Source organism: Amblyomma maculatum, chromosome 6 (genome assembly GCF_055883805.1).
Source record: "Amblyomma maculatum isolate TAMU_Amacu chromosome 6, ASM5588380v1, whole genome shotgun sequence".
In the NCBI taxonomy this organism is placed as follows: domain Eukaryota; kingdom Metazoa; phylum Arthropoda; class Arachnida; order Ixodida; family Ixodidae; genus Amblyomma; species Amblyomma maculatum.
This window is the reverse complement of record NC_139349.1, coordinates 33,987,863-34,011,080: the sequence shown is the minus strand read 5'-3', so window position 1 is coordinate 34,011,080 and position 23,218 is coordinate 33,987,863. Positions and strand designations below refer to the sequence as shown.

Here is a 23,218-nt window from a genome sequence, read left to right as displayed (position 1 = left end):
CTTGCCACTGGAAAAAAAAAAGTCTAAATTCCACATCCTCACAATATATGCTAACACCGCGAACATCTGAAGATAGCTTTGTGGCGGAGCTAAGACGAGGAATAACCAGCTCCGACAGCGTTCGGGTTCGAACTGTCTTTTTTTTTTCGCTGCTTTCACTGAGACGCTTAGTGCCAAATTCTTCTTTGTCCAGCGCCGTGCCGTTGTTTGTGATAAAAGCGCGGCGCGAGGGGCGCTACAAGACTACAAAACAAAACCAGAAAAAAAAATTTTCAATATATCCGCCACGATTATATCTTGCTGAGTAAGTAGAGTAAGTAAGTAGCGCGAGAGCCTTAGCTGGCAACGTTTCGGCACACAAACAGTATGACACACTTAATTCGAGGCGATAAATAAATCTCAAAGCAAGCAAGTGTACATTTGTCAAGGGACCATTTTCAAGTAGCGCTACTGCGCATGCGCGAAGCACCTGAGTGCGCGAAGCACGTGCACCTCAGTTCGACCCGACCACTCGACCCGACTCGCCAGTGTTTACCTCTCTCGCCCGATGGAAAGGAAAGGGCAGAGGGAAAACGTTGTAGAAGCACAATACCCTCTCGTAAATACCCCTCGATTCAAGGTGTTTGTGGCGCCATCCTCGTAATTTTTCTGAACTGCGACATTTTAGTGCACATGAAATTTCATAGATGGCGCTACCTACTACGTTTATCACACGTGGCTCTGTTATTTTACTATTATTTGACTTTGTAGTTGATAATTGTTACCGGTTGAATAAGGGAACGAAAGCCCGAACCTTTAAGTTATATTCGCCAGAAACAAACAAGCCATGGAGCATTTCAATCATGCTTAAAATATTTCATGAAGAGCTCGCGCGCTTCAAGTGAACCACGAAAAAATTAGCTGAAATCATCCTGACAGTGCACATTCCTCGAGAGTCGTAGAACAAAACCGATGCTTATCCTCTGACAGCGAGGTGCAAAGTTTTTCTACGCGAAATTTCAGCACAGATAAGAGCTTATTACTTGAACAGTTTAGCATATACTTTAAGCCATTTTGCAAAAAACGCAAAGTTTGATCACAAATAACTTTTACACTAAATGAAGCAGACAGATGATATTTTCAGGAAAAAGCGAACTATGTACGACCTCCAACTGCGCAAAAAATCTCCGCAGCAGAATGCGTATCTTGAAAGTTATTGTATGTATAATTACCTGTTTTATACACTTTTCACAGGCGCGTGGCTAATAAACTATGCGATACACAGTAATAAAAATGCTTAACTTTGTTCATTAACATCTAATATCAAAACATCTCAAACGGTGTTTTCCTAGGTGCAAAAGATTTTGCACAATTTTGTTTTTCCCGAGACAAGTAGAGCTGAAAAGCCGTTTCTTACCTTTGTGTTTTCCTTTACAGCTTAAACATCGGTGCAGCTATTTATAAATCAAATGCACCATTAGAAAGGAGAGGAAATAAACTTTACAAATATATTAAAGTCATATTTATAAACTAAACTAGTGAGGCGCAGTAGGCGTATGAATATCGCCGAAAATGTCGTCTCTTCACCGCTGGAGTGGGACCGCCACCTTAAGTGCACCTCTTCTGCTGACCAAAACTCAAATCAGTTCATTTATTACAATCGAAGCCCTCAGTATGTATCGAAGTCAGACTGTCGCTTTTCTGCCTATTACTTCTTTACTGCGAGAATGAAAGGGTTTTATCAGGAAATACCTGTTCCGCTGTACCGAATGAAAACTGAAGCAAAAAGCAAACGTTATTTTATACGCTACAATTCCGGGTAATAAACAGCTGAAATACGAAGGATTGCATTCGCTGCACTCTGCCCAATGTGAGGTGCGCTCTCAGCAGAACAAGATAGATGAGTTTATTCAATGGAAAGGCTGAGAGGGGGCCCGCAAAATTTGAATACCTGTCCTGATGCAATGCGCTGGGGAAGAGAACAAAGAAGGCAATGACAGGTGATGATGTGGTGAGAAGAGTTCTGTAAATATGGACCGGTACTAGTTCGTATGACAATTGCGAGTCTAAGCCCCTGTCGCTCAAAAAGCGAGAGAACGACCACATCTCCTGAAGAGATTTCCAGCTCTCCGGACAAATGTCTAACAGTGATTCCTGCTAGAGTGGCCTGCTGCCGAAACGCTTGAAAGAAGTGGCAATCATCAGCCTATGACCGCATTTACTTGAAATACCACTACCACATGTTGCACAGTATCAGTAATGCCCAAAGCAGAACATCCTGGGCAATAGAAACGACAAAGCTATCGGGTAAGAGCTTCTAAATTGTCCCTGTGATTATATGCACATTGAGATTGCTGTCGTGCTCCTATGGACTAAGAATGTGGCCTACAAGCACGTACCTTGAAAGTGGCAGTTTCCTTCGGATCGGCCTTGCTGTCCAGCAGGCGGAAGACGGCCTCCCTCTGCGCGGGCCGCACCTGGACCAGCTCGTGCCTGAGGTTGACAGCGATGCCTCGCTCCTTGACTACACCCCACAGGGCGTCCGCGTACTTGCGCACGCCGAAAAGCACGCCTAGCGACGTGTTGAACATGATGTCCACCTTGTCGCGCCGTCCGGCCTGCGCGTAGAACATCGGCACTTTGGGACACGTGCTGGCGTGTAAAGAGCTACCATTCCACAGTGTGAAATAGCAAACACTACAAACTAAGGGCCATATAGAAACGTGTATGCGCTCTTCAGCTTGAGCCAATCATTACTACTAGGGAAGTCATAACAAATGTAAACGTACAGCCCTAATGTTTACGCGGAGGACACAGCGCACGCAAAAACACATATATGAGTCATGCGCCAAACGGCAGATTTTTATTCACAAGAATGCCATTTTAATCGCTCGCCTTTTGTCTGCCGGCGATTGGAAAGCTGGAGACTCTGGTGGAATGAGCGCTGCCAGCACTGTGTGTATCACCTGAACTCTGCAGAGAGCTTCGTGAGCGAGCTCAAACGTCTGAGTGAGCAGGTGGGCTGAAGTATGAGCCAACGCAGTATGGGCGCGTAAAGTGTCGCAACACGACTGCCTTCCTGAACTACTGGGTGCCGCCATTTTAAAATAGGGATGTCATTGCCGGAAATCACTGCAAAACGGCGCCCTGACGAGCAGCCACTGCAGAAGGTTCATGGCTAGATTAGTATTTCCTAAAGTTTTACACCTAGAATTTCACGTAGGTCTCTTGTATATCCAAAACATTATCCTCCCAGTGACTTCAAAACTTCAGCTGCATTTTTATTTTGAATATGATCACGCTGTGTAGGTACTTCAGGCCATTTACTGTGATGGCAATAGTAGCGCCAATTCGCAAAATTTCAGCGGCTGCACACGCGAGAGAGCAAAGCTCTACTAACACACATCTCTATCGAACCTCCACGCTCCAGGAGCGCCCCTTCCCCCCACTCACCACCGTTTCCTTGTCACTGCCCTGTCGAGTGAAAAGCAATAAATAGTGAAAAATCAAGAGCAAGGCGTAATGTGGAAAGAAGGGGGCAACTAGGGCCCCATTTTCTGGTAGCAAATCTTAAGGCAGCCAGACAATCTCGGCTGTCCCAACAGCGGTTGCTATGGTGGCAACGAGGAACCGGAGATCCCGCTATGCGGCGATATCGAGAAGCTAACGCTGAGATGATGGACCAGGCGCACGCCAAACTTAGCACGAGGAAAGCTGAAGAAAAGAGGCGCGGACGCCAAACACGCATAGACCATACACAATGTATAAACGTGAAAGTTAAAAGCCCTGCTATCAAAGCTTTGCCATATAAGCTCGTAAGACCATCGGTCAAAAGGAGAGTGACGAGTATCACAGCTGAAGCCGTTGTGGGCGTCACTGGGAAGCGTTGTACAAGCCCGCGTTTTTCCGGATCTCCGGTATGAGCAGTCGCGTGTTCCCCGCGCGCCCTCGAATTTATTTTTCTCCCGTCAGTCAACCCTCAGCCGTCACGGGCAGCGGACGTGTACGCGCGGTGCTGCCTAGACTTCGGCTCTGCATCCCGTGCTGCAGCTAGTGCTCACCTCCACTACTTAGCGGGAACTCACCTTCAAACGCACTTTCTTGCTCTTAAATTACCAGGGCTAGCGCACATACTTCGCATTTGATTAAATATGCAAATTTGCTGTAATTTTGTAATCAGAAGCCAGGTTAAGTCCAAGAGAAATGTTCTAGTTAGCCCGGTTACAGTCTGTCGTGCACTAACAATGACCACTGTATCCCCCCTCCACCACACCTTGGCACTACACCACACCTTTATGCGAGGTCACTACACCTCAGCCTGTAGGTAGCCTGTAGCAGCCTTAACTATGTTTCGCTTCCAAGGCATTATTATTTTCCTTTCCTTTTTACCACCCTTTTACCTATGTCATTGAAAACTCCCTGAAAGTCTGCAAATATGTGGTAGTAAATCTTTAATCAAACGTAACGGGGTGATAAAACAGCTATTTCATGCGCTCAATGCTTGCGCCTACTATGTTTTGTAGCTGGTATGAACAAAACAAATTCTTAGAGATGTTACAGTGCTCCAGTTTATTGGCCAACGCAATAATAAAAGCTCACATGATAAAAACAATGTACAGCCTTTATCAAAAGTGTAGAGCCCTAGGGCTCTGCTTCTGAGCCACTTCATGCGGCTTGTAAATTCACAGCGTTTCGAATTTCTTGACGGTAAGAACATTTTTGTCCCACCCTCTCCAATGGGAAGGACCTCCACTAATGCTAAATCAACGCCATTAAGCGGTTCAGAAGCAAACCATCTGGGCTCTACACTTTTTACAAAGTCTGTACTCTCAACGCCGAAAGTAACTAATCACGTGGTTTGTTTCTTAATTTGTAGTGAACCACATATGGCGCCCCTTAAACTTCGAATTCCAACGTAAAGAAAACCCACATCTTCTCCTTTCAAGACCTGTTGATCTTTAGGGGTGCCGAAAGGGTCCACTCTACGGCTAAGGAGCAAACCCCGCTGCCTAATTACTTCACATTTTCTGAAAACGAATTTATGCCATGTGATCCTGGGCACTCAAACAGTAGAGAGGTGTTTAGAAACGGCACAAACCTTTCGGAGGTGGGCATCTGTAAGGTACATTACTTTCTGCGCAGCCCCAGGGCACTTGGCAGGCGTAGCTGGGAAGGTGAAAATGGCGTTGCCTTCCTTCAGCGACTGCATGGCTTTATACGTCTTCGTAACCGTGTCGTACGAGTAGTTGGAACACACGTATGGCGTCTCCAGGGCTTCCACCAAACCATCCACCTGACAGGCAAGCATAACGACAGGGCTCGTCTCGAAACAAGTTCAAAACGTTTTGGGTACATATCAGAACATTCTTTGAGCTCTACAGCAAATTTAGAAGAAACTTGGTCATAATCCTAAAAATTATCTTAAATCAAACACAACGGCATGCTTTATTGTGAGCGATTGTTTGAAGTAGAATTTATTTTTATCAGGCGAACGTTTTGGAGTTCAGGCAGATTTCATTTTCACATTTTGGCCTCTGCACTAAGACACGGAGCTATTTCACTCAATAACGAGAGAAAAAGAAATTGAGTAATGGAATAGAGCATCTGTCGCTTCGTGTAAGCCTTCACCACATACGCATTCTTTTCGCTTCTGCAAGTCGTACTTCATCCATAAAACTTGGCGGTGAAAAGCACTTCAATCTGGAAATGTGCAGAGGTGTACTTTGTCGTGTTCTCGTTTTGTGTTGCCTTTGTTGCGCCGCAGCTTCAGAGTATCTTGCACCAACTAGCCCCACGGTATTATTTTCAGGTTCACTTGTCTCCTTACGTGCGGAAATGCGAGAGCATTGGGAGTTGTCCATTTTTGAAATGAGAGCTTGTTCGGTGTTTCGTTGCTTTTTCGACTTTATTTTGACCTTTAACGTTTTCATGTTAAAATGCGCAGCCTACGATGTAAGCAAACCAATGCTAATTCGAAGTCAGAGGCTCTTGCATAATGGTGTAGTGGCGGGTAAGACGCTCGATGGTTGTGCGAGGATGTAGGATCGAATCCCGGCCGCGGCGGCCGCTTTTCAGTGGAGATGAAAAGCTAGGCGTTCATGTGCTGTGCGATGCCAGTGCGCGTTAAAAACCCCAGGTAGCCGAAATTTCCGCAGAACAACGTTATAGCATCTCTCTATAGTCACTTTGGGACGTTAAACCCCGCAAACCAAACCAAACCAAACCTGCGGCTCCCTTGCGAGAGCCGCACTAGACTGCTATGCTGTAATGTTTTGTGAACCTCGATAAATGGCGCCACGCGTCTGTGTAATCCTAATTTAAAATTTCTTGCCTTTGCTGTGTTTTGAATTTTGCATGGACAGACTTAGATAGTATTTCATAGCCGACCGTAACCTACACTCTGACACAGCTTTTCTAAATGTTTGTTCAATGTTTTTATTTTCTTTCTTACTGTCGCTGTTGTCCTTTCCATCAGCGCCCTCCTGCGTCCTTAATCTAGACAAGAATAATTGTGCAATGCACTCAGCCAGGAAGTCGGCGTAGATTAATTATTTGCGCGCTCAGCTGGGGAACAGAATGATGGCAGTTTGATTCCACAGTTCGTGCGAGCACGCTCTGCTGGCACATCCTGTCCAAGCCATTCATGAGACACAAAATATGTTCGTGTTAAAATGAGAGCGTTCAACATGACGCACTTACCAGGTCAAAGCGCACTTGGATTCCCGTGGCAACGACAAGGAAGTCGTATTTGATCTGAAAAAAGAAAAAACGCAAACAAACGTGCTAGCATGAATAAACTAGAAGAACACTTTAACATTGGCTCTAGACTCTTGTTAAATCCCAAGATCAAATCGTGGGCTACATTCAAAGTATAATAAACATTTTCTCAGTTATAACAGCTCGCGCCGCCCACTATGTACTAGGCGCAGTATTTTTGCGCCATGCATTAAAGAAATTACTTTCCAGAGACAGTGTGCAAGTAAGAACCAAGTAGTTAAGACCGCCTTAGAAATGCAAGGGGGCGCGTTTTTGAAAATAATTGTGGTGCAGCTGCGGAATATGGTAAGCTAATTTTGTCAACATATTAATAGAGATTATATAACCTTTGGATGCGCAGTAAAAGTTTTTTGTGAAACTCGCCATGCAATCACAATGGATAATTACGGCATGCATTAAAAAACCGACAGGGCGTGTTATTGAACATCAATAGGAAGAGACTGCATGTCTGCGAGAAAGGATATGCGGATACATCTATTTTTATGATACAGTTTTCCATTATGTGAAAAGGATACACTGAAACACACTTTTCCAGGATTTCTCCTGAATTTCTGGGTACAAAAGATAGACCATAAAATATCTGCTTCCCTTGAAGACCTCAGCCTTCTCAATATCATGTCTAATGTGCCGCAGCCATCACACACTGTAACAGGCTTCACTTCTAACAACACTTCGCATCAGCACAGCCATAAATATCTCCTCGTGTTACCAGTACAAAAAAAAAAAAAACTTCTGTGGCCATCATCGTGTTCATCACGCTGGATACTAAATATCAGGACTTCGACTCAGACGCAAGGTACAGCGCGCTACATCAAGATTGACTTACTACCGCCGAAGCCAGCGCATTCCGCAACAACACAGTGGTGTCGTGTTGGATGTTTAAACAATACAACTAGCAACACAGAGCAACGGAACCCTCGATACCAGACAGTAAAGAGCAGAAGCTGGGTTTTATTTTTTGCATGTTTGTGTCCACGAAGAAATTGGCTTATTCAAAGCCCTCAACTTGTCATCAGGCGAAGCGAGCAACTAGGGAGCTATGGCAAGGCGTCCGGGAACTATAGCTTCCCACAAAAAAAAAAAAAGAAAAAAAAAAAAAAAGAATAAGCAACAAGAAGAAGGAGAATTTTGTTTACGTCGTCGAAAGAACAGAAAGCCATTTGAGCAGAGCTTTAGGAATGTGTGAAGACCTGCAACTCTGGCAATTTAAATACATTTACGCTACTGGAACAAATTTTGTGCTACATCTAGAACGGAAAAAAAACATTTCGACGGGAAAACATTTCGATGGGAAAATATTTCGATGGCTTGAAGAAAGATTCTGCCATAGCATTGGTCAACGCCCGTCCCGTCTTGTGGTTTTCTTCTTCTCGTGTTCGGTTTCTTTGCGCTTTGTTGATATGTAAAAACTATGAATCAACTAGACCAGACTAAGATCCTCAATGAACGTGTTTCTCCTAAATTTGGGCTCTTTTTTCCGTAATCATTCGAAGGCTTGACTCTTGACACGGCAGTACAATATTGCGACACCGAGTAACTTGCCTAATTGTAAATCAAATTCGGTCCAGTGCCAAAAGAGCCAGGAAGTGAGAAACGCAATAAAGTACAAAAAGTGATCCTGCCCACAGCCTAACCAAACAAATCATTAATAACGTGCAGGAAGATGTGGACAGTGATGGCAACACTGATTTTCTGAAAATCATGGCGACCACGAATTAAACCTGGCTCCGAAAATTGCGATTGGATTCTCGCAACGCGCACCTGATGTACAGTTGAAGGTTGACACGGGATCGCTAACAACTTTCTCAAGCAAATAAGTCCTTCCGAATATCGAGCAATTTAAGAATACTTCGGCAACAACGATCATTAACAAATGATGTCACACACCTTTGAGCGGTATAAATTACCTCTGGAAGTGCTTACTGGTAGAGGTCCACAACCCTTTTCAAGAGAGCTGACAGATTTTGTGGTTTGTCACAAATTCGCGCATAAATGTTCATGAGCCGGATAATCGACCAGACCACGAGAGTAACTAGTGATGCCAGGCCTACACACAGGCCAGCACATTAATACAATGTAACGGTGGAGGCTGATACAGAGTCGTAATATGTTCATTACCAGTTATGCCGTTATTGTTTTTTTCTTTTGCAGTGAAGTGGGATATGACGTACTGCTGTGTCAGCAACATGTTGCGTAAGCGCGGCTGAAAATAAGTCCCTATAATATCAAAAGTCGATCGTCATGTGGCCACCGCCGTGTTTAATATATATATATATATATATATATATATATATATATATATATATATATATATATATATATATATATACACTGGCTTTGTACGAGTAATGATAGTGTTCAAATACTGATGTCATGGACTCATAGGTCATAATAAATGGCAGTTTTTGGCAATCGTACACAAAGGCGACCATGACTGTCTCGGTATTTAACTTGTATAATTCTGACCACGACCGGCTTGCAAGAAAAAGCCGGTTTAAAATAGAAGACCCAACCTCCAACAACCTTATGCCATCTGCGAAATGTGGTCAACTGGTTTCTCATGTAGAGCAACATTTTTATCTTGAGCGGCCAAAGGATGTCTCTCTCTATATAGCCTACCTTGACGCCTCGTTTGGTAACCACGGTGTTATCCTGAGGCACGAAGGTGTCTGCCTCGTCCTGGATCCACTCGGCATGCCTGGGAATCACGTCCGCCATGGGTTTAACAGAGTCGGCTACCTGCTTGATGCCGCCGCCCACCAGAGTCCAGAGCGGCTGGTAGCAGTGCACCTTTCGAAAAAAATGAAGGCAAAGACGTGGTTACACTGCACTTGCAAAAAACTCAGTTCATCGGATCACTTTACTGCACGTCACCGCACCTGCCTTGATAGGCAGGTGCGTTAACATACCGCGACTTAGCTGCCAAAATCTGCATCGACATATTTTAGCCTGTTCGGTTCGATTCATAAGTACACAAATTAGCTGTAACAAAATATTACAAATTTACAAGGTACTACTAGAATTTCGCTAATGCAGCGACTTCTTACTGTAATAACCTCGTTGCAGTGGTGCTTTCGTGTAAGGAGGTAGTTTTTGCGCACAAACTTGGTGTTTTCTAGCACCGTGAGAGTCGCACAAAAAGGGCGACCCATGCAGTATTAGTCTATTTCGAGAGTAAACTGAATACACGACAGTTTTCTCCAATTTCCTGCCTTTTGTCCAGCGCACGAAAGCTTTTTTTAGACTCTTTGTTTACACCACACATATTAGTGCTACTCCGAATTAGGTCTTAGAAAACTAACCCCAACTTAGCCGGCTCCTACGTTAGCAAATCATCGAACACTCCTGCGCAAAGTACCTTCGCACACCTCGATAATCTTGGCTGAACCTGCGACCAAATACACAGATCTAGGATAACAACTGTAGCAAAGTCCCACGGAACCAACGAATGAAATTTTCGTTCCAAGATATAGGGTCAGCCAAAAGGTCCCAGGCCACGCTATCTGCTTCCGAGTCCTACTGCGCAGCATTTACACCCATAAAACCTACCATCTCTGCGAAAAGGGGGAGAGGGATTGTTTGCACTGGAGAAGGATTGTTTGCACCTCTGCGGAACTTGGTGCCTTAAAAGCTGCCTTGAGTGTCTGACTATGAAGCCTAAATCCTGAACCTGTGGCCTGGAACTTTTCACCGACCCTGTACATACACTTTCAGCTCTATAGGGGATGTTGTAACTAACAATTGCGGCAAAATTATAACCTCTTTCGATCCTTCAGTGTGAACCTTGACCCAATTCTAGGGTGCTTTTGAATTTAGGTGCCACCGATATACAGCCGGGTCAGTCACACTTAGCGTGAACACGGATCCGCGTGGCTACGCACGTGCTTTGCGTCATTACACATAACCCGGTCACGATTTAATGTTTAGTGGAGGACGAGTACGGGAACCTTGAAGAAGTGTTTCGTGCAATCCGCCATTTTCGGTGAATATTCAACTGGTTTATAGGTGCAATGGTGTCGGTAAAAATATTTTAATGAAAACGTTTAGGAGGTTGTAGCGGCGGTTGGAGTTCTCAGTTGGAAACCCCATTGGCTAGGCTCCTGTCCTCGCTCTTTCGATGAGTTCTTTTTGACCCCTTGCGTCCGAGCTGGTCACAGCTGCCTCCCACCCCTCCTGCGTTGGCTGGTTATTAATAGTGACAGTCTGATTTCGCTGGCATGCCCACACCATATGGTACAGGCCCGCCTCCTCCCCGCAGAATTTGCATTGCGAGACATATTGCGTGTAGTCTTCGTGGGTTGTTAAAAGTGTTGGTCTGGATGCTCCGCACATGCGCAGCCACTCGCAGCGGTGTTCCCGCCAAATGTGATGAAGCTGTACTCTAGCATCATTGCTGATTCTTGGTTTACAGGTTTATTCCCAGCTGCGGAATGCAATTACCGCGCGCGCGCGCGCCACGGCGAGAGTTCTACGAAGCAAGCTTACATACAAAGCAACTTCTTACATCACGGGGCTCCAACACGCAGACTTTTCCCTTGCCGAGCTTGGAGGCAAATTTGGCGGCCGTGGCGATTCCGCCCGACCCGCCACCGACCACGAGCAGCTTGTAGCTCTTCCCACCATCTTCCGTCGCCTTGGTGCCATAAAGGCGGGCGTTGCGCAGGAGGCGCTTTAGCGCTGCGCGGGAGACCATCTGCATAAGTGAGCAATAAAATGGACCACCTTGCATGATCAAGCGGAATACACTTCGCAATATCCGTAACTTTGTAATTTAACGCGAAAAGCACGTTGCCCAGCCCAGCAAGCAGTGCCGTTGGTGAGCCTTATTTCCTGCGTTTTTCATTTTACTATAGGAAAAACTGCAACACCCACAGCGACTGTCAGGTAGAGAAAATAAAGATATTTGACGCCAACGTTTATAGTGTTTAATGTCCCAAAGTGACTCCGGCTATGAAAGATGCCGTAGTGGAGGGCATGAAAATTTCGACCACTACGGGCCTTTTCACTTGCACTAAAATCGCACAACACACAGGCGCTTTGCTTTTCGCCTCTATCGAAAAGCGGCCGCAGCGGCCGGAATCCGATCCCGCATCCTTGGGTACAGCAGTCGAGAGCCCTTACACTGTACCGCCGCGGCGAGATATTCTACGCCAAGAGTTACTGAACAAGAGTACCCCCTCCATTATTCGCGGAATAATAATTAACGTGTTGTGATCTCGTCAAAACCTAATTCTGCTGCCTGCCTTCCGTATTCAGGCTGCACTTGAAAGCCGGTTCGTTTATCCATTTTTATTGCTCAAATCACACGTAATTGAGTCATGGGGACTAGAAAAGGCGCATGCGTGCCCCAGCTGTTCATCATGCTTTTCTAGCGCAAATAAAGTTCCCATGCTTGACTCTGAGAGGCAGATAAGACGGCTTATCTTGTTTCCTTGCCCTACTTTAAGCCGATGGATTTCCCCGCCACCCTACTCTCACGTGGTGATTACAATGCCGTAGGCAAGAAACGAGGGGACTTGCGTGGTACTGAAATCGACCTTTCGTTGGGCTGGTTAGCGCACACAAAAGAACTAAGCAAGTCGGCGTCGGCGACAGCTGCAGAAAGGCTCGGCAGCAGTCGAACTACAAAATACCTACTGCTGTTGCCAGTGCTCAGTTTAATGCTACCAAAGAAATATGGCGGCCAGCCCCGCCAAAGGTGCCTAGAATAATCAGGAACAAAGTGGAAGCAGTCGCACACGTCTGCCATCATTCGAAATAAATCACGGCTCTTCTATCTCAGCAAACAAAGTGATGAAACTTCGCCCGTCGGAAATCAGCGTCAACAAATAAACAAAACAAAGCTTCGCCGCATTACGTCACAAAAAAAAAGAAAGAAAACAAAAGCACCGACCATGTTAGAAATCTTCCGACACCTTGGTATCGACGACTCGATGCCGTACAACGTAAAGAGGGGTGGTCGAATATGAAACGGAGAACCAAAACTGAACACCGAAAAATACATACACAAAGCGCCCATCAGCGCGCGTAATAGAGCTCTAGGCCCACAACGTGCGAAATTACCGGCCGTAGTCGTCGCCGCTGGTATGTTGCGCTCAACTTCTAGACGACGAGTTACCTTGCACGGAATGAAATAGAGGAGCAAACGTTTTTCAGTCTGTCAGCAGTGGCAAATCGGCATCCAAACCTTGTCTCGAACCCCGGACTGTAGCTAGCAAGAGGCTTCGCTCCCTTCTGTAACGGCCCAGCTCAAGCTTCTGACGAAGTTTGGGGATGAATTCCGGCCGGCACCTCAACGAAGGCACAACGACTGCATTTCTAAAACGACACCCTCGTCCTGTCCTATACACATTAAGAAAGGATCTCCAGTCTCAAGGTCATGTCTTCCAGAAATATCTTCTAGTTCACTATGGGATATGCAAAGGCAAAATGCTAATTCATACACGAGTATACGGATACTTTTAAGGATACTTTTGAGGCGAAGGGCCCCGCCGGGGTGGCGCAGTGGTTACGGCGCTCGACTACTGTTCCCAAGGACGTGGGATCGAATCCCGGCCTCGGCGGCCGCTTTTCGATGGAGGCGAAAAGCAAGGCGCCCCTGTGCTGTGCGATGTCAGTGCACGTTAAAGAACCCCAGGTGGTCGAAATTTCCGGAGTCCTCCACTACGGCGTCTCTCATGCCTGAGTTGCTTTGGGACGTTAAACCTCAGAAACCAAACAAAGCCTTTTAAGGCAAAGGCCTTTAAAGGCTCATGCTCGCGGCCACAATCGTATCAGTCCGTCCGTAACGCATTCGTTAAGTGTGAACTAATAAAGATATAAAAAAATAATTGGTTCACAGAAAGGGAAAGGCGCTGTATCTGACACACTTGTTCTGTGGACACCTGAACTGCGCCGTAAGGTAAGGGAAGAAAGTGGAAAGAGAGAAAGGGGTGCCGTAGTGGAGGGTTCCGGAGTAATTTCGACCACCTGGGGATCTTTAACGTGCACTCACATCGCACAGCACATGGACGTGCTTCATTTCGCCTCCATCGAAAAGCAGCCGCCGAGGTCGGGTTCGATTTATTGATTTGCTGATTTATTTATAGGAAGAGAAAGGCACGGTAACTGTCTAACTTGTTTTCTGTGGACACTGCAACCGCGCCGTAAGGGAAGGGAGGAAGGTGGGAGTGAAAGTGGAAAGAGAGAAAGAGGAGCCGTAGTGGAGGGCTACGGAGTAATTTCGACCACCTGGGGATCTTTAACGTGCGCTGACATCGCGCAGCACACGGACGCCTCTTCGTTTCGCCTCCATCGAAACGCAGCCGCCGAGGTCGGGTTCGAACCCGGGTACTCCGGCACAGTAGTCGGGCGTCTTACCGCTGCACCACCATGGCTTTTCTTTTTTTTTTTTTTTAGGTCGGGTTCGAACCCGGGTACTCCGGCACAGTTGTCGGGCGTCTTACCGCTTCACCACCATGGCTTTTTTTTTTTCTTTATTGCCGGTCATCACCAACACAAAACAAAACCAACAAAAACGCGCTACAAGCAGAATGCTCACAGCAGAGCGGTTACCACAAGCATGACACTTAATACAGAAGCCGGCAGGCTCATACGAGTTGCCTTTGTCAAGTTAAAATTCCTTCAGCTCGCATAGTGGTTCGACTCTTGAAGTCCAGTCTGGCACAGTGGTCTTCAATTTGTGCATTTCAACCAATGCGTGTATACTCTCGCGAAAGTGGAGTCTTGCAGGGCGGGCGTCAGGGTGACAGTGAAAACCCGCCATTCCGGACCGCCATAGACTGTGCAGGCCTATTAGCATAACCGTATCAAGTGGAATCCCATATTATTTTCAGTTGGCAGGAATCTAATCCCGTATGAGTCTAATGGTAATTCTTTTTTAACAGTTCGTTGCAGCACATCCCAAAAATAGACGCCCTCCCAACAATGCAGAAATACATGGTCTATTGTCTCTGGCTGTTTACATATTAAGCAAAGTGAACCCCATGGCAGATAAAAGCCCTTGCTTTCAAAAAACGTTTGTACCGATAATGTTCCTGCATGTAACTTAAAGAAAAACGTCTTTACCCCAGGAGAAACTGGCATTCTTTTGACACGCTTCAGTACGTCTTGACCTAGACGGCCGCTATTCAAGGCTCTGTACACAGGAACAGAGAAGAAGTCGTCACAAACAGCTTTATACAGGTTCTTCTTTTTCACTGAACTTAAGTATTCTGTCGAGAAGCGAGCGGACAGAATTCGAACACTGCTGACAAACTCTTTGAAAAAACTAGAAAGACGCCCTGGCATGCTTTCCGTAGCAACAACGAAATTGGGCAACGCCCGCGCGAGCCTCACTTGGCACACAGTGCGCAAAAAGGGGTCGGTGACGTCACGAAAGAAAATAAATCTGTTTACAAGCTGGCGCACAAATAAGTGAGCAAGTCCGAGACCTCCGTCTTTAATTGGCCGGAACAGGTTATCCCGACTACATCTTTCCCAGCTTGATGCCCATACAAACACAGCAAAGATAGCTTTTGAACACTCAACCTAGAACAATGAAGTGCTTGCATGACGTACCACACCATGGCACCTGGGTCTTGAAAAAGCACAGGCTCATCGAAATGACATAACCGAAGTAGAATGGAACGGAAGCCTCGTGACAGATAAGAACGACATTGCACGTGCGTTCTTCGACTATTATCAGGAGCTGTTTGCTTTTCGGGACATGAAGTTGGAGACGTTTAAGCAGGTGTTTCTTTCCTCCTTGCCACGACTGGATGCCACCACGAGAGAAAAGTTAGAGCAGCCGATTTCCGAGGACGAGGTTGAACGCGCCATTGATAATCTGAACCAAGGAAAGTCGCCTGGGCCGGATGGTTTGAGCGCAGCCTTTTATAAAGCATTCAAGCTAGATCTGTCCCCATTGTTAGCTGCAGTATTTAACGATGCCTATGAACTTGGTGCACTCCCTCCTTCGTTCGCATTCTCACACACAGTGTTAATTCCTAAGTCAAACCAAACAGAGAAACTAAAATTTGTGACGTCATACAGGCCTATTTCTTTAACAAATGTGGATTACAAAATACTGATGAAGTTCGTTCTGACAGCCAGGCTACAGACAGTGATAAAACATATCGTTGGCTCCCACCAGACGTGTGATATAAAGGGCCGGTTCATTACAACAAATATTCATAAGGCGAGGTGCCTGCTGGAATGTTGTGACGTTGCTTGCGCGAGGGTCGCGCTTCTTCAGCTCGACCTAGAAAAGGCGTTTGACTGTGTTCCACATGATGTATTGTTTGCAATATTGGATTATATCAATGTCGGTTCTATTATCAGAGAGGGCGTAGCCCTGGCGTACCGAAACTGCACAACGCGATTGATTGTTAATAAAGTATTAGGAGAACCCATAAATGTGCGGCGTTCGGTACGTCAGGGTTCTTTCCCCAGCCCTCTTCTATTCTGCATTTATATCGAAACGTTATGCCTGTCTATTATTCGAAATCCATCTGTTCAGGAATTTCAACTGTACATGTCTGAGGTCAAACTTTTGGCGTACCCTGATGATGTGGCAGTGTTTTGTGCGAACAAAGAAAGTATTTGCGCCGCAGTTGAAGTTGTGAAAGATTTTAGTTCGACCACAGGAAGTCCAGTAAACTGGGGAAAGTGTCTTGGCTTCTGGCACGGGGCGTGGACATCAACGCCTGACTTTTTTGCCAACGTTACATGGGTTACAACACCCGTGAAGTATTTGGGCGTACCTCTAGAATTCTATGAAGACAGCAAGCCATTTTGGCGCGCCCAAGTTAAGGAAATACGGGAGAAGACTGACAAGTGGAAAGGAGTGCCGCTGTCTATCTTTGCACGAGCCAGTGTGTGTTATCTACTTTTGCTGCACCACCATGGCAGGCGAACTTATGAGAAAAAGAATGCTTGCATCAGATAAAGGAGGTAAAAGGAACCTAGAAGCCAAATTTGATGACTGTAGGGTAATTAGTTAATTATAGCCAAAATTTGAAAATTGCGTTTAAATAACGCGGACATCGATGTAGCGATAGGAAGATAGCGCTGATCGGAACGGTGTGATGTCACATCCACCTGAAGTCGTCTCTGGCCATGTCTAATAACCGGAACTGACGTCACGATGACGTCACATAAGACCATGAAGTCGTGACTGGTCATGACGTCACTAGGCAATTCAAGCATATACGACTAGCTATCCTCCCTCCTTCTAAGATTACTAGTCGTATATGCGTGAATCGCCTGGTGACATCATGACCAGTCGCGATGTTATGGTCGTATGTGACGTCATCGGGACGTCAGTTCCGGTTATTAGACATGGCCGGAGACGACTTCCGGTGGATGTGACATCATACCTTTCCTATGGCTATATAACAAAAAAACTGAAAATTATGCGGTCAAATTATGCGAACAGAATTGGTACACCAGATGCGAAGAGATGGAAGGGGGCATGAGCCTTTTCTGAACGTGGGGTCTGCTAAGACACCTATTAGATCCGACGAACTCAATATCTCAATCGGGAATTAGATTATCAAAAGCCAGGCACGCGTTTAAGGGCACAGACGCGGAATTTATGGACGCACTAATCAATATGGACATTGGCCATACTCAATATAGTACCCCTCTCCCAAAGTACAACGGAGCTCCCAACGATAAGTTGGACGCACCCATCACGGAGGCGGAGGTCAGGGAAGAAATGCTGGGACTGAAAACAAAATCGGCTCCGGGCCTTGACGGAATAAATAATAAAATTTTAAGAAACCTGGATTATGGCTCCATCAGCGCTTTTACTGAGTATATGCAAGAAATTTGAAGTAAAGGCCACCTGCCTCGGCAGTGGAAGTCGGCAAACGTAATTCTAATCCCAAAGTCGGGCCAACCCCCGAAAATAGAAATTCGAAAGTCTATTTCTCTAATTTCATGCACAGGGAAATTGATGGAGCATGTAGTCTAGACACAAATGACGCGCTTTGTGGAGAAAAACGACCTGTGGCCGCACGAGATGGTCGACTTCCGACCAGGCTTGTGCACGCAGGACTCAACCACGACATATTCGACTCTTGTTCTACAGACGCCAAAGTGATTCTCGGCCTGGACTTGACAAAGGCTATTGATAAAGTTAAACACTAAGTGATCCTCCGCGGTCTCGCAAGAAATCGAGGTAGGTTGACGAAGATACCAGTACATCAAGGACTTTTTAAGACGAAAGCCTTTAATGGCTCATGCTGTCATGGACAAAATGTGTCCCGCTTTTGCGGCGGCTCTGATTGGCCGAGGCGAGGTGACATCATAGGGGCCTCAACCAATCACAGAGCACCACCACAGTATGCGCGAAAGCGGGCCTTATATGGCCATATGTCAAAGACCAATTACTAATGAATACCTAATCGATGAATGATCAAATGCTAATTGATGGCTGATTAAGTAATTCAGTAATTACTTAATCAATGATTATAAATAATTAACTGCCCATAATGACTGAATAATAGATTAATTCCTAATTAGTGTCAGTTGTGTAGCAGAATGCGGCACTCAGGCTTTCGCCTTTCACTACTCTAGTCGCTAGTTCAGTTCAGTCGTTCAGTCGTGTCCGACTCTTCGTGACCCTATGCACAATGTCACGCCACGCTTTCCGGTCTCTCACTATTTTCCTAACATCACATAACTTCATCTGCAGTGCCTCGAGGATGCCATCTAACCATCGCGTTCTCTGCCTACCCCTTCTCTGGCGACCCTCAACCTTTCCCAACATCAAATCTTTCTCCAGCGACTCCTCTCTTGAAAAATAACGGGGAGAGAACCGATCCCTGCGGCGTCCCCCTGCTTCCTAACGTCACTGTGGGGTACTGAATTTTATGCAGGCAGTTCTGTCTGACAAAAATTGCGAGGGACTCTAGTGGGGGACTGAATTTTATGCAGGCAGTTCTGTCTGACAAAAATTACGAGGGACCCTAGTCGCTAGAGTCCCTCGTAATTTTTGTCAGACAGAACTGCCTGCATAAAATTCAGTCCCCCACAGTGACGTTAGGAAGTAAGGAGACGCCGCAGGGCTCGGTTATCTCCCCGTTACTTTTCAACGTTGCGATGAGGGGCCTCCCAGAAGCTCTGAGGAGCAGAACGGGACTAAATTTCAGTATATATGCGGATGACATCGATCTCTGGATTAACCAAGGTAGCGATCCGAGCATTGAGGAGCGCCTGCAGGCGGCGGCGGACACTGTCGTAGACTATGCTGCCAGTAGGGGTCTATCATGCTCGCCGCAAAAATCGGAATTATTCATCTATAACACAAAGTCACTCCGAAGTTCGATATGTAGGTCAAATCAGAATCTTAGGACTATTCATTCAGGAGAATGGATATATTGACGGGAGAATAAAAAATTTAGAGGGATTCGCCACGCAAGCCATTGGCATATTTAGAAGGGTCGCGCTGAAAGGACGAGCCCTGAAGGAAAAAAGCTTGCTTAAACTAACCCAACCTTACGTAATAAGCCGCGTGATCTATGCAACACCGTTCCTAAATATCAGGTTGGAGGAGAAGAGGAGATTAAACTCTCTCATTCGACGGTGCATAAAGAGGACCCTGGGCTTATCAAATACCACATCCACAGAGATGCTCCTTTCTATGGGAGTGCACAATACAGCTGTCAGAGTTTCGCAGCCGAAAAGATTAAGTCGAGCGACCACGGGCAGAACTATACTCGAGATGGTAGGCCTGCAGACAGAGAACTACGAGAAAAATCAAGCCTCCTGCAGGACTGTCGAGAAAATCTAATCATTCGCCCCTTCCTCGTAACATGCATCCCATAACAAACACTGCGAGGAGAGAGAAGAGAGCAGAAGCACCAATCAGACGCTTCGATTCGATGGGCAGCAAGTCGGTTGCATACGTGGACGCAGCAAGTGGCAAAACGGGTGCGGTGGTCACCTCGGTGGTCGACGGCCGAGGTGTACTTGCCCCGTTATCGGCCGCCACCATTAGAATCCGCAACACGGATACGGCTGAAGAATCACCGAGCGGCGTAGACTGCTTTCATCGTGCACCGGCGTGAAAGAAGTCTTCCAGTCGTTGCAGAAGACGTCAGCTACAGTTCCTATTCTGGCTGCAGTCCACAGAAGCCCTTCAAAGCCTGAACCACTGATCAGTGAACCACCACTAAAACTAACCGCGGAGCATGCCATCGAGCGTAAAGAGACGCAATTCGGAAGCGCCACCGCGTTCACATCGATGCCCGACTCCCCGTTTCTTACGTTAACTCCCAGGGCATCGTCAGCTGAAGCCCGCTACAACAATACAAAGCGAAAAGTCAGTGATCAGAGTGATGATCTTATGTTGGCCTAAAGCGATGCCAGTAATCACCGAGGAGCGGCTGCCATACCTCTAGACACACCTTTGGAAGGTACGCATTTCAATCACGGACCAATCCAGAAGGGGCTTTCGCAGAGTAAGGAAATGATAGGGCCAGTAACGCGATTTAATGAAAACAAAGACTTACGCAAGGCTTCTCAAAAAGAGCATTTTCGTTAAGCCAAAGCAAGAAGACTCCGAAAGAGAGAACGTTCTTAGGCCACTACGTGGGAAAATATCCACGGTGTGATCATCCCGACAATTCGAGTCTCTCGGGTAACGAGAGAACGACCTCACAAATAAACGTTAAAAGCCGGGACCTGAATATGCTGAAAATGTATGCATCGGATCAGAGCAAGCTGAAATAATGTACACGAGGCATACACAAACTTCATCGAAGAGCTGTCCAGTGGACAGCCTACCAAAAGAACAGGCGAGGACAGGACCCTGTGCACCCGATTCCAGACGACACACCTGCCATTCCAGACGCTACAAAAAGGCCGAAGTGTACCACGAAAAGCCTGTCTCCGATGTTGTCAAACAGATGTAAGAGAGTCGTGTTACCCTGCTGGCTCTTTCGCAGCGTGCACAACTTCACAACAAAGAAAACGACCTTCGAGCGGCATGGCATCGTGACATCTATTTCACAAACACAGGCGGAGACACAAACACGGCGGAGACTTCTCATAATACTGGTTTTACAGCTGGGCATGAAAAACATCGCGCTGCAGCTATGAACTTCCAGCTTCAGCAGCTGGCTGAGATGCGTCTCACCTCAGGGAGCGGAGCATGTAGAAGAATTGCGCCTGCGTTTGAAGAACAAGGACGAGAAAGATTAGGTTGGGAACTAGGGGCCCCGCGAAGGGAACTGAGCGCCACAGTAGCATCTGGGAAGAGAGAGAGAGAGGGGGGGGGGGGCAGGATTACACGCAATCTGTCGAGGCTCTCGGCGTTTGCCCTCCTCCTTCTATAGACGGAGCATTAACCGCCCTTCCACTTTACTGCCGACTTAAGTTGTGACTATATTGACTTGTTCATGTGCTTCAGCGTTTTTCTTTCACAGTGCCAAAGAAACGTCCCTTTTCAAGTCAGCCCACTCATAGTCATGTTTCCTTTATACGAAGAGGCAATATTTTTGCCTTGTTATAGTCAGATCCAAATCAAGCGGCAAAACAAAAAAGCGGCAGATGCCCTTCAGCGGACGCCCTTCAGCCAATGGCGTTGAATGATCCCCCTGGAACCGCGGTTAATTTGATTCAGGCGTTTCCCCTGCTTTGTACTCGTACAGCCGCTAGCAGGTCCGACGGGAATATTTACGAGAATGATTTGAGTCTCGTTGATCGCAGGGCGTTCATTTGAGAGCCATTTGCAGTTTTTTTTTTTTTCTTTGGTTGCTTCCAACCACAGTAATGCGTCACTAGGGTTTTATCCCAGAAAACCAATGGTCAAGTTGAGGCTCGTAAAGCGTCACGTATTTGTTTGCATGCCCAGTGCACTCACATGATAATGCACCCCTTGCAACAGTCTTACATTTGAGAAACTTTTATCAACCACTACTTAAATCTTACGGGATAGCGCATAGAGCTCGTTCTAACGAAAAATTACAGGGGTCGAGAAGAATCCTGCTTTATCAACAGAACCATAACATCAGGACCATGAGACCTAGCGCGGGAATTTCAAACACTCCACCTTAAAGGAAAGCTTACAAGTAGGGGAAGGGTCCAAGTAAAGCCAAAATTACCGATATAGTTCCTCTGATGGAGGTATATCAGAAATAGAAGTAAGTCAGTAAAATAAACCCGTCACCAGTTTGGTTCGAGCTCAGGCGCACTGCATGTCAGACACTCAACTCATTGGTCATGAAAGGTCGTTAACTGGGACCAAACGTGTTAGAGGGGCCCCTTCTGAACCCGTTGTGGTGCTTATGGTTTTTACTAACGTGTATATAAAATACGTACTGATGCTAGAGTAATAGCAACGTTAAATTTATATTTTAAATATAAAACTTTTGACCAAGAAGATTTTTCAAATATTCGCAGAATGAAAAGGCAGTGCTGAAGGCACTATCGGGTCTACTCTCAAGGCGAAGCTTAAGAGTCTTCTGTCGTGACGCTGGGGCTATGGCGACCCGGCCTTCACTTGGTAGCGTGCAGAGACTCCGGGTTGAAGAAGGACTGAATCTTCGAAGTTGGTAAAATATGTACAAGCAGGTTTACTGGCACTTTGAGAAAACGTATTTACAAGAATATTTACATGAAGAAGAAGGGTACATCAGCAAAATGACAAGCGTTAAGAGTTCATAGCGAGAAGCGACTGGATGAGCCGTTTACCCAGGGCCCAGAGCGACATTTCGTGCTCTGCAGCGTCCTTAAAAACCCCCTATGTCCAGCCCCTCTCTGAAGATGCTGACCAACCAAATCCAGGGCACGCCCCTCAGGTATCGGCATCCAATCGAACACATCACTGCACTGATGGTCTGAAGCACTGACTGGTCCGGCATTCATTCGTTGGGCGTGATCACTTGTTGGCGGGAAAAGCTTGGGAACGGCGAGGAGAGGAGGTACATTTCTATTCTTCAGCAAAGAAACCACAGGCTGGTTCCGACAAGGGGTTTTACTTCTCAGAAACCCGAGTGCACGTGGCGCCGCATAGGGCTCCCAACATGGTCCCTTTTCGACAATTGCAAATCTTTCCTGCATTCCCGGGAAATCACTTAATGGCCGTATGAGTCATGCTCCTTTCTTGTCCTGCACGTCAGCGGACATGTCACTCTGTCGTCTCCTTTGGATAGGAGGCATTCATCACTGGAGGATAGCCCTTCTCGACTGGAAGGGTGAACAAAAGAAAGAAAGCACTTCCTGCTATTTCCCGCAGGGGGACGTTTCTTTGTGTTTTTCCAGACGTTCTCTTGACAGGGTCAATTTGGCATTTGCAGGTTGTCCACAAAGCAAAACATGCTTACAAAACAGGATTCCTGGAAACAGGCTCACTTAGAGCCATTGGACCATCACCACATATTCACAAAACTTATCCATGCCCACAGGCGAACAATAGAGCGCGCAATTGCGGATGCTTGGTCGTAACAGCCTCCTCCCCCGCCAGAAGAGTCTC

General features: G+C 46.3%; 1 protein-coding gene across 2 annotated transcripts in view; it reads right to left on the bottom strand.

The window, feature by feature from the left end:
* The window catches only part of LOC146185463 (sulfide:quinone oxidoreductase, mitochondrial-like), a 40,010-nt gene that overhangs the window by 11,283 nt on the left and 5,509 nt on the right, over positions 1 to 23,218 (bottom strand). Inside the window, exons 2-7 of one of the 2 annotated variants that reach the window (XM_084606429.1) lie at positions 14,824 to 14,893; positions 11,261 to 11,449; positions 9,376 to 9,546; positions 6,679 to 6,732; positions 5,078 to 5,272; positions 2,379 to 2,597 (exon numbers count right to left, since the gene is read on the bottom strand). In XM_084606429.1, coding sequence (XP_084462555.1) covers positions 2,379 to 2,597; positions 5,078 to 5,272; positions 6,679 to 6,732; positions 9,376 to 9,546; positions 11,261 to 11,449; positions 14,824 to 14,841 — 846 coding nt within the window. In that variant the 5' untranslated portion in view covers positions 14,842 to 14,893. The remainder of the gene's footprint in view (positions 1 to 2,378; positions 2,598 to 5,077; positions 5,273 to 6,678; positions 6,733 to 9,375; positions 9,547 to 11,260; positions 11,450 to 14,823; positions 14,894 to 23,218) is intronic. The other variant, XM_084606428.1, reaches the window with a different exon arrangement.